We start from the raw sequence: 12,217 nt of genomic DNA, 5'->3' as shown, positions 1-12,217 counted from the left end.
CAACAGAACCCACTGAACTATGCATGTTCTTAGCATCGAGTCAATTCTTCAACTGGCTATTAGTTTTATGTTTAAAGTACTCAGTTGGCCATGTTTTTGGCAAAGGGGTTAGCATCCAGGCTCATGTTACTAACTTTTTTTTTGGTTAGACAACTGCTTGTTTGCCATTTCACTGGGTAGGATTTAGCCCTGCATAATAAATCGCAAATTTATCCTTATCGTGATATCAAGCTGTGCAATACGCATAATCACGAAAATTGCAATTAATGGTAACCTTAAATTTGCTAAAACGATCTTATGGCCCCTTGAAATATTTAACGAAATAAATATATTCATTTATCCATTTGACCAATCAGATGGACACCTTGTTGACAATTGGGCCAGAGCTCTTTTATGCTGGCCTCCTATGTAGACGAGGGTTAACTATTATTTAATTAAACTGTTAAAGTGAAATGTAAATTATGTTTTTGATTAGCGTTGGGCGATGTCCCCTAATTTGGCCGTTGACGATGTTTGCTGTCAACCATCGGGATGGACGATGACATCGTCGGGGGGGTATTTTTACATTTTTCGTTCTTATATAACTGCTATTCGTTATTTTGCTTTTTTCATTTTATTTCCCAACTAATGGTTAATCCGCGATGATCCAGTATAAACTGAGGGAAGTGACTTTAACAGAAAAAGTAACAAGCAAGATAGAAAATTAGTGTAGTCGCTCCCGCACTTAATTAGTGAAGTGGACCGGCGGAGCGCGGACTTAAAGCTTTGTGTTTGATGGGAAGGGGGGGGGGGGTACATGAGCGGTATGTGTGGGAGATTTAAGACGGCGATCCGTCCCGCAGCTCTAGGGGTACAAGCAACCGAACTCAGAACCGGGTCTAAACGTGTGTCTGAGCACAGCTTGGATCGTCAGCACACACAGCGGTTTGAGCATTAAAGCAGAAATGTCGCTCAGTCCTTAGAAAACATTCAAACAATCACGTGGATTTGTGTTTCCAGTCGTGTCCCGACTAATTAAAGGCTGATGTTATTCTTACACGTTTACGTGCAGCGCCACCCAAAGCTAATGTTGTTAGCCCGTGTTAGCATACTGCTAATCCTGGCTCCGTACAGAAAAAGCACTGACCACACGGATTAAAATTCAAATGATGAGCGAACAGGTGTTTGATAATAACCGTAACATTATTAAAAGCACGTTTAGAAGATCGTCTCGTATATTACCGAGCTGACATGTCAATGCATATAGCCGCTCGGTGCTGTTATCGTTTTGTATTGAATTGTTACATTCAATAAAGTTTCGAAAAAAAGCCGCTCGGCGGAAGTTGTATCCCCTTCCGGTTTTCAAACTGCGCACGTGCGAATACTGCGCATGTGCGAATGATTTATTCCGACCGAAATTGTGACCTTAGTGAACGTTTTTATATTCTGAAAACATTTTTCTGGGCCCATGTACACGGTTGGATTCTAATCCGACCATTGATCCCATCAAGATATTTTGTACATGTAACCGCGGCTTATGGTGTCGACGCGCAACGTGGCGGGGGCGTGGCATCACGATGGTGGTCTCTCCATCAGGATGTCAGTCACCCATCACGATGGACGATGATATCGTCCATCGGCACAACCCTATTTTTGATTGTTTTGCTATTTGTTCATATATCGCAAGATATATTGCCATCACCATATTGATCATTAATATCGCATATGGCGAGTTTTTCTCATATCGTGCAGGCCTAGTAGGGTTAAAAATACGGGTGGTGGCAACCAGTATTTCTGTTTTAAAAACAAAAGTGTTAACATTTCTTATGGGAGGGAATTTTATAAAGGTGCAATAGACTAGCCAGCATGTCTTCAAAGAAACCACTACCGAGTGATTTCACTGGTTACGTGTTAGCATCAATAGCCAAATAGAAACGACTCGATTACACACTTATGAGGTTTTAAATAGAGATCCAAGTCATTCACCCTTTAACCCCAGAGCTTTAACTTCAGTGTTTACATTCTTTTGACCACGCTAACTCCTCCAATGTTTCTGCAATTAATGTAATGTAAGCTTTTCGCCGTTATCCAACACTTTACGTTTATTGTGGTGCATAACAGCAAAAAGCTGAAATGGAAAGTAGCTTTTCACTGCTTCAGAATCAGCGGATTCACGTTGATCGGGTGATGGTTGAGGAGTTACAGTGTGTCAAAGAGCGCAGGTCATTTAGGCGTCACCGGTGTTAATATGCCTGTTCACAATTCACTGGATTAGCCTCAACTAACAGCTAACTAATATTAACTTAACAGCTTTTGATTACACCAGCTAAGTGCTAGCATCGAAAACAAACTACTCGATTATAAATTTGTCTGCTCCTGCTATGGAGAAACAAGTCACCATCCATTCAGAATCCACTAAATAAGCATCTTTTTTTTTTAGCTAGTATCGTATGAAAAAAATTCTGCCATCAATCCGGAAAAAAAAGAACGTCTTTTTTGGTTACTGAAGTAGCATCATTTTTTAGCATCATTTTGTATAATTTAGCTAGCTTCGTATAAAAAAGTACTGACTAGCATGTTTGTTCAGAAAACCCAACACCTATGCCTACATCAGGGGTGTCAAACTCATTTTCACTGAGGGTCACATCAGCATAGTGGCTGTCCTCAAAGGGTCAGATATAACTTATGCATGTAGCTAAATGTACTGAAAAAAAATCTAACTACTCCTTAATGTTAAATAACTCATTATTTGTTTACTGTAACTTTTTAAGTGACAATTAAAGTTGCATAGAAAACATATGTTTGCTTGTTACTCTAGCATACATATTTTTAAATTTGTTTCTGTCAGGTCAGGTTATATAGACAGTGTTTAAGTCATAAGGTATGGTTGCCCAATCCAATATTTCAAGTCCAATTCCCCTTAAATATGAATAAATACACACCAATTTTTATTTTTAAGAAATTAAAAACTTTTATGCTTACGCAGGCCACATAAAATGACATGGCGGGCCACATTTGGCCTGCGGGCCTTGAGTTTTGTCCTACGTGTTAGCATCAATGACTAAATAAAGAATGTTTTCACTGGACATTTGTCTGGTCTTAAAATAAAGATGCAAGCCAATATGTCTGTTCCCAAACCTCTAGATGTATCTAGCATATATTTTTGGCTCGGAAAACTATGGATTAACACGTCTCGTCTTAAAAATCTGAAAAAATATTTTAATCTGAATGATTTAATTCCTTTATGTATTATTTGCATAAAGAGGCTGTGATCTTTTTTCTGACAACATGCATTAAATAGTTAGAAACTGTCATCGGTTGCAACCATCATTCAGAAACAGTTCACGAGAATAGAATTAGAACAGTAGATTGACTACGTGAAGACTCAGATTCAACTGATACAAACTTTTTATTTCCTTAAATTAGTTTTGTTAAGCAGTTGTGTAGAAATAACAAGTATAACAAGAGATTGTCAAATCAGTTGTTCCTATTTGTGTCCTGTCATGAACTGATGAATAGATTTATATCCTCCAAACAAAATCTTATCTTTTCAGCCTTTTTCTTAATAGACTCCCGGTCTTTCTTTGTGTAAATCGTGATAATATCCAGACAGCGATGAGGAATCTCCTCCCTGGTTCACGTCTTCCAGTTTCTCCTTGTTGAGTTAGGACTTATCAGTCTTTCAAAAAAAAAATAAAAAATGCTTGAAGACATGATAAAAAGGTGACGCAGAGGCCAGCGTGAACCATGCCTCCCATCAGAAAGAACGCGCCCGTTCCAGCTTTCTGACGGCGCTACCCTCGCAGGCCGTGTAATTGCATGCTGGTGCTTTAGCGTTGGGCCTAAAATGATTCCAGCAGACACAGAGGGCAGGCCTGTCCTGGGCGAGATTAAATTAGTGCACGGCACTATAATTAACTCAGACTGTCCAACGGAGAAGTTCACAAAGCGACCTGCAGGAATGCCGCCGCCGCCACCGATATCAGCAGGACGAGATAAGAAAGGACCAAAACAGGTTCTCTGTGAGTTTTTTAAGCATTCGGATGTGCTAAATAACACGTACACAAATACACCTAATAGTGGGCAAAGGCTGGAACAGAAACCTAAACTCCTCCACCGCCCTGCATCTTTACAACGGCGGAGGAGACGATAAGATTTCAAGGTTTTGAATGGATCGGCCCCTCTGAGGTCAAAGGGTCGACTGCAGTTTACGGCTCCTGAGGTCAAATTTAAAGTTTTTATTTTTATTTTCTGGCTCTTAAATTGACAGATAATGTGTGGTTCTCTCAGTATTTTATTTAATTAAGCTTTTACTATATATTTCTTGGTTTTTAAACACTTTACTTATTTGCAATTTTTAAGCTTATTTAGGTTCAACTTTTAGAGTACATTTCTTTTTCGTCAATAATCTGTGCAATAGATCTAAAAAGATTCTGGATTGAATGAAACCGCCAGCTTTGTTTCAAAAATAAAAGCCTCTCTAACTGGAATACGTCCAGGCGTCATCGTACAGACCGATACACGACTTCCTGTTTTGAACTGTGAACATTAAAGTAAAGTATCCATAGCAACTTGAAAGTACTCCTGTCACGTCCACATTAGCATGTTCGCATTCATTAGCATTTTGGGGGGGTTTAGATCGGAACGGACTTCTACAATTTTAAGACCGCCATCTTTGAGAAGCCACCCCGGGAACTATAGTGAGAGTAAAAAGTATTTGATCCCTTGTGGATTTAGTTGGTTCTTCCAGTAATAAAGACATGATCTTTCTATACTTTTAATGGCAGATGTATTCTAAAATGGAGAGACAAAATAACTTTAGAGAATTTATATTAATTTATTTGTATTTCACTGAGGGAAATAGGTATTTCATCCCTCTATCCAAAAGCACTTAATACTTGGTGGCAAAGCTTTTGTTTGCAAGCACAGCCGTCAAACGTTTGTTGTAGTTAAGGTTAGAACGCATATCAGGGGGAATTTGGTCCACTCTTCTTTGCAGACTCTCTCTAAATTATTAATACAGGGGGAATACTGTACATGATCTACTTTGAACTGTACTTTTTAAACTGATATTCGTTTTATTTCAATATGGCGCCCATGTTTTTCCATACAACTCAAATGACAGATTTTTTAAAAGCACAGCGAATAATTATTTAGTCATAATATGGCCTTTCCGTCCCATTGAGACCAATAATTAGCCTTACAAAAAAAAACAAAAAAACAATGACTATGAAATTATGAAAATTGTCCAATTTGTAGTTTTTAAATGATTTATGGTTAGTTTTTCTACATGCTGCCCTTTTGTAGCTCCATACTTCCGCCATGTCTCCCCTCTCCAGCGCTGGAATAAAAGAGAAGAACAATGAAAGCAGAGGTTCTAGGTTAGGACTGTGACATGAAGCCGGCCTGTTTTTAAGGACCCACAGAGACGAGGTCTGTGCTCGGCAGGCGTCCTGCTAATAAAAAGGAGAATGTGGACAGAGTCTGCAGCGAGCCGGCCGCAGCCTTTTACAGTCGTTCTTAATGGAGGCTTTGTCGGCGCAGGCCAGCTGCCCGACCAGACCAACATCTCCAGAGTCAGACGCTGGCTCGTGATGCATTCTGGGAGTTACAGTTATACATTGTTTATGTTTGTGAAGGAATCCTCATTAGAACACGATAAAACCACATTAAAATGTCTAGAAGTTCAGTGACTTCCCTCATGCTTGACGTGGTCTACTTGACCCGTAATGAACTTTGAGAGCTGAACACACTTAAGCTTTTGGAGGCGGAGCTTGCTGCTGTTCTGCTGTTGGTGCTGATGAGATGCCGCACACAACAATACGAGAGCAGCAGCTCAGATGATCCCGAGCTTGATGCTACCGACCAGACCATGAGGTGAAAGAAGGGACATCTGAACTTCAGCAATCCAACACATCTAGAGACCCATTTCCATAGCGAAACTTTAAGATTCAATGAAGCAAAGCAAAGAAACCAGACGAGGAACCAAATTCAGCTTCACAATTCTGGATCAACCAAACATGGCCCCACTCTAAACATCATTTAGGTCCAGAAAAGACTTTTCCTTTTGTGACTGAATAAATTACGAGACTTAGCGGAGATTTCTGGACCTTATTGAGATTCAGCAGAAGTGTCCGCTGAAAAAAACAGACGGGATGATCAAACTAGGGTTGTGCCGATGGACGATACCATCGTCCACCGTGATGGCTGACTGACCTCACGATGGAGAGACACCATCGTGATGCAACGCCCCCACCATAAGCCGCGGTTACATGTGCAAAATATCTTGATCGGATCAATGATAGGATTAGAATTCAACCGTATACATGGGCACAGAAAAACTTTTTCCGATTATAACAAACGTTCACATGGGTCACACTTTCGGTCGGAATAAATCATTCGCACATGCGCAGTAGTGTTTGAAATACCAGTAGAAGAAATGAGTTCCGCTGAGAGGCTACATACATAGATATCTAGCAGCTAGAAAATATACGAGAGGATCTTCTAAACGTGCTTTTATTAATGTTACGGTTATTATGAAGTGCCTGTTCACTTATCATTTTAATTTTGTGTGGTCAGTGCTTTTTCTGTTAAAGAACGGAGCTGGAAGAAGCCAGGACTAATAAGAGAGGCTAACATGCGCTAACAACATTTAGCCTTTGATGAACATAAAATCTATGTGGGAAACGCTGCAATCTGCATCTTGACTGCACGTAAATAAGTGGGAATAACATCAGCCTTTATTTTGTCGGGACACGACTGGAAACACAAATCCACGAGATTGTTTGAACGGTTTTTAAAGACTGAGGGACATTTCTGCTTTGAAAAGCTCAAACACCGCCCCAAAGCCGCTGTGTGAGCTGGCGGACCGAGCTCTGCTCGAAGACAAAGCACATAACAAAGCATCCTCCCTTCCCCTCAAACACAAAGTCCATCTGCTCTGCTCAGAGACACGGTCGCTCGATCCACCGGCCCACTTGACTAATCAAGTGCAGGAGCGGACTACTTCTTTTCTATTTCGTTTGTTATGTTTTTGTTTGTTAAAGTCACTTCCCTCAGTTTATACTGAGTCATTAGTTGGGAAATAAAATAAATGAAGTGATAAAGTAAAATAACAAATAATAATTATATAATAACAAAAAATTAAAAAATAAGCCCCCCCCCCGGCGATATCATCGTCCATCCCGATGGTTTACTGCAAACATCGTCAACTGCCAATTTAGGGGACATCGCCCAACCAACCAAAGATCGAATTGCTGCAAACTTGCCAGTTATCAGTCAGAACTATATTTGGAGCAAGAATAAACAGGAGGTAATGTGAAAAGCTTAGACTTCTCGTAGAATAATCTATACGTTTGCTGATGATGATGATCTATTTTACTGTTATTAAGAGTTTATTAAAAGACGAAGACCAACTTTCCTTCAGAAAATTAGTTAAATTTTATGATAGTGCATGATACAAATTGAGCAATAGAAGTGAATACAATCGTTTATGTCATTGTTGCATGATGGGTAAAAATGATTAAATTAAACAGAGGATAAACGTTTGATTGAGTTGATGGTATTTTCTGGAAACCGTTTTAACAACAGCAGATCAGAAAAAAATTAAAAACATCTTAAATGAATTGATGCTTTAACTTTTCAAGCGCTTACTTTTTTTGGAAGAGGAACACAAACTTATGGTTCCATACGTAAGATGACGCAATGTCATTGTTGACCGTATCCCAATGAATCACGTCAATCTGGATCTGATCTGACCAGAGTCTCAAGAGAACTGTGGTTTAAAGCCAATACAGTTCAGAAATAAAACCAGACTTTCATAACTGCTAGGAACCAAAACCTGGAGCTAAACAGCTACTAGGTCTTTGGTTACATTAAAACCACTGAGCGGTCCGGTCCGGTTTAGAATGGTCCCGGCAGTTCAGGTGAGCATTTCCTTTCAAATTTGGACCGTCACGGCGCATGTGGGGTGAAGCTCTCAACAACAACAATGGAGGTCATCCAACATGTTTCTGTTTGGTTCTTCATAGATCCAAAACTTTAAATGTTGTTTGAGAGAAGATTGCGGGCAGCGAATAGGAATACAGCCACTTTCTATAGTCATAATGACCTTCAGCTAATCAATTGGTTTCAACAGTAGCTCCGCCCTAACTGGTCCTTTCCATTTTTTTTGGACCTACAACCAATGGGAGCCCAAAAAAACCAAAAAGGTTCAATTTGGTCCAGCTAATAGGTCAGAAAAACCGGACTGGACCTTACCATACCAGACCGCTCAGTGGAAACCAGGAATTAGTCTGCTAAGAACGGAACTGTTTTTTTTGTTTTGGTTTTGTTGTTTATTTTTTAGTATTGGTCTGATTTTGTTAAACAGTGGAATACATTGCGCTCACGCGCACGCGCACGCGCACACACACTCAGACAAATCGAATCTCGTAGAAAGTTCTAGAATGAGTCACTTTTTTCTATTTTAACCTTTTCCGAAAAGTCTACATGCTTTTTTTGTCCTAAGCTAGGACACACGATAAGCAGACGCGCGAGCTCATATCACATTACAATAACAGAGTCCGAGGCGCGCGCGCTCCTGCCTCGTGCCCCTCCCTCGCCGAGCATCGCGTGAGAGCAGCAGCCGAATCTCCAACTTGATTAATGCGCGAGGCCAAGATGTCCGTGCCAGATCCAGAGAAACTCCGTTCTTAAGGTGGCCCCAGAGACGGAGACGGACTAATTGGGAAGAGAGGCAACTTTCTGAGCTCAGAACGGCCTAAAAGATCGCAAGAAAAAAATATTCATACGACCACAACGTTTTCGGTTAATCTCAGAAAGCGAACGTGGCAACAACGTGACCCGGGACAGCCCGCGGTCTACCTTAACTGCAACTCCCTTCACACTCCTAGTTTAAAACGTTATTATTCACCCATAATGACTGAGGTTTTGGGGGAAAGGAGAAATCATTTGGCACTTCGGAATGTTTAAATTGGTTGAACTGTATAAAGTGTACAGTAAAACCGTGGAGTTTGAGCCCCCAGACATAGGCACATGTGTGTGGAGACAAAGCGCGGCGGTCTTACTGCTTGAGGACAGGCTTCTTCCTCTTCTTGTTGGCGTACGTTCCCGGGTTACTCAACATGGTGGCACGCGGCACAACTCCGACCAACTAGTTCCGACACTTTTAATCCATCCACGCGGAGGCAAGTCCAGGTTCTGTCGGCGGTTCACGCAGTCAGGTCCATGTTTGAGGGGAGCAAAAAAAGAAAAGAAAAAAAGTTCGGACTTGGAGACAAAAGAGCCGGGGGGGGGGGGGGGGGGGGGCAGGCGCCTGCCGCCGCCGCCGTGACAGCTCCTCCGCGGCTGACCTTGGTGGGTGAGACCTCGTAGGAGCGGCAGAAGTGTCGGTGAAGCAGCAGAAGTGAGCCGCCGTTGAACTACTCCGCCTTGTTATTGCGATCCGGAGTCGCTTTCTGTGTCTCACTGACGGGGCGTTTTCAGGAAATGTGTGCAGTTTGTGTGAGCTTAAGGTGGACTGGACTTTTTTTTTTGTTGACAGGCTTTTGTAACATCCGCGTGAAAGAAAAAAAGAAAAAACTAAGGGTCCAACTGCAGCCTGTTATACAACTTCATGCTGAAAAACTTCCCCCTTATAAAACCAACGTTTCCCCTCAAAACATTGGAGTTCACTGCCAAGTTCAACAAAGGCCCAGAAAGCAGCAGAACAATGGAGCAGCGCATAAAGGACGGGGTTAATTCTAGTGATCTGATACCATTGTAACCCCTTTATAGGCAGATTAACTGCAGTTAATAACAGTTAGAGTCAAAACCCCACTCTGAAATTAATCAAGTGTCATTTAATCCCCCAGGAAGGGGTAAATCAGAAGATTTAGCCACTGATGCCTTTGCTCCAGAGCAAAATGCTGCAGCAAAGTGTGATATCTTTGTTTCTGGTGTTTCTGCACACCTGACCTACAGGAAGTGCTTTCTTTTAGATGATTACCAAAACATCTACATGCAGACTTTTCTAATCAACCATCACAAGAAGAAAACAGACGGATGATTAGCAAATATTAATTATATCATGCTATTCTTAAAGTCCCCCTAGGACTTTTTTTAACATTCCCAGTGGTGTTTTAATTATGATTATGACGTTTTTACCCGAAATCCCACAACCTAAATGTCTTAAAAAGCCTTACACCGTGGTCCTGGTGAATACTCGATTCTGATTGGCTGCCAGGTGTATTTTAAAAAGTGATAATGCACACCTTAAAAAAGTAGTTCCGGTCACGTAACTTAAATGTTTTTATTAAAAAAAAAAAAAAAATTAGCTTCACCATCTGGACAAAAATAAGCGGTAAGAGGTGAACTTTCTCTCTAAACTGAAAGTTGTGTAACACCTCGTGATCATCAGCGTATAAGTAAGGGTTAATGGCCGACGAAGTGTGCGTTATTACTTTTTAACGCACGCAGTGGAAGCCTGAACCGGACGGTTGAGTCTGCGAAGTACGTTGAAAAGTGATAATGCATACTTCGAAGGCCATTAACCCGCTTATACCATGGTCACTCACAAAAGCAATACATATGAACCAGTTTTTAGTCCTTAACTCTTGTTTTTTTTTTCGATTTGGATCGCTTTTCTCACAAAAAGTGGACTATTTTTTACGTGATGCGGCGCATCACGTAAAAATAGTCTGCGACGCGACGTACCATGGCTGCAGTCATATGCTGATCTTTCCTATGGGTTGAATAAAGCATCAGTTCAGAGAGAAAGTTCTCCTCTTACCGCTGGTTTTTGTCCAAATGATGAAGCAAAAGGTTGTTTTAAAGAAGCCGGCGCAGTGATACAAAACAGTTAATCTAGGTGACCGGAACGTCTTTTTTCACCATGCGGTTATCAGGTTTTAATGCACACCCAGCATCCAATCTGAATCGAGTATTCACCCGGAATACTATATATATATATATATATATATATTACATATATAGCTTTCCTTTGCTGCTGCACGCGAGGTTGAGCGGCGTGTTGTCACGTTACCGCACTTAGCGTAAGGTTCAGGCTTCCACGGTGTGTGCTAATTTATTACAATGCACACTTTACTGGCCATTACCCCCTACATACATCGTGTCTATCTGAAGCCTCGGTTTCCAAAATCTCCTCTATGTGGGCGCGGCTATTGGTGGTGAGGTGAGTAGCCCTGCCCTTTATCCTCCCTACTCCAAGCTGTGTATTGCATGAGTGAAAAGCATGACGCGGCACCGTCTGACGGTCTCTATTCTCAAAATGTCTTTAGCGATAAACTGTGAAAAGTGACATATTTTTGGTTCCAATGCGCTCCTGGGCTGTTGTGACATCACAACAGCTCATTAATTCAAACCAAATTTCTTTGCAACAGTTTGATTGACAGCGATTTAAAAAGGAGAAATACTTAGAAACTTAATAATGAAATGTTTTTTTTACACTTGTTCTCTTTCATAAGAAATAGGCCACAAAAACTCAAAAGACATGATTTTCATCGGAGGGAAACTTTGAGGCTTTCAGAGTAAACTATAATCATATAAATGATATTACCTTTGGCAGACTAAAGAACACATTATGAAATAATGAAATATGAGTTATTTTTGCTGCTCATTTTCCTACCCAGAAGTAAGACGACTCGATCTCTGAGGCTCCGCCTTTCTTTCCGTGTGGGTGTCGCCCATTTCATGACATCATCCTAGAGCCGGCCTCGGCAGCGTGTCTTGAGTTTGGTCCACGAAAACAAACATCTGAATATTTGCAAAGATGGATGTGGATATTCTGCATATAAGAGGAAAGCGTTCAAGGTGTGTGTGTTAGCCTGGGGGCGGGGCTGACTGTGCAGACTCTTCCCGAAAGGGGCGGATCCTGGGTTTTAGACTTCTCCATAGCAACACATCGATGACATGAGAAGCTGTTAACAAACCTCTGAGATACTTGTGTCCGAATTCCCACCCTAGCCCCTAACTACTAAAAAACTAAGTAGTGCCGTGAATTTTAAAAGGAATTCGGACGCTATGCTCACTACTTTTTTTTTTTTTTTTTTAATGGCAGATATGACGTCATTGATTTCACAAAGTTAAAATCTAGTTATTATGAGCGTTTTGCAATGATCATTTATGAGGCCACTGTCTTCTGAAGATAAAAACGTTGATGATTTATTAAAAAATATTTTGCCAAAAAATGCTCAGACAATGCATTGTGGTCTATATTCACTGATCAGTGAGCATTGAT

At 41.0% G+C, this 12,217-nt stretch overlaps 1 protein-coding gene across 2 annotated transcripts in view; it reads right to left on the bottom strand.

The window, feature by feature from the left end:
* LOC101170061 (aryl hydrocarbon receptor) overlaps positions 1-12,217 on the bottom strand; it is a 40,907-nt gene that overhangs the window by 21,085 nt on the left and 7,605 nt on the right. The window contains exon 1 of one of the 2 annotated variants that reach the window (XM_023950680.2): positions 9,048-9,502. The exons of the other annotated variant lie outside the window; for it this stretch is intronic. Coding sequence (XP_023806448.1) covers positions 9,048-9,106 — 59 coding nt within the window. The 5' untranslated portion in view covers positions 9,107-9,502. Of the gene's footprint in view, positions 1-9,047; positions 9,503-12,217 lie in introns of those variants that run through there. 2 annotated transcript variants of the gene reach the window in all.

The sequence above is a fragment of the Oryzias latipes genome, chromosome 21 (assembly GCF_053564925.1).
Source record: "Oryzias latipes strain Hd-rR chromosome 21, Olatipes_Hd-rR_3.1".
Taxonomy (NCBI): Eukaryota; Metazoa; Chordata; class Actinopteri; order Beloniformes; family Adrianichthyidae; genus Oryzias; species Oryzias latipes.
This window is presented reverse-complemented; position numbering and strand designations above follow the sequence as displayed.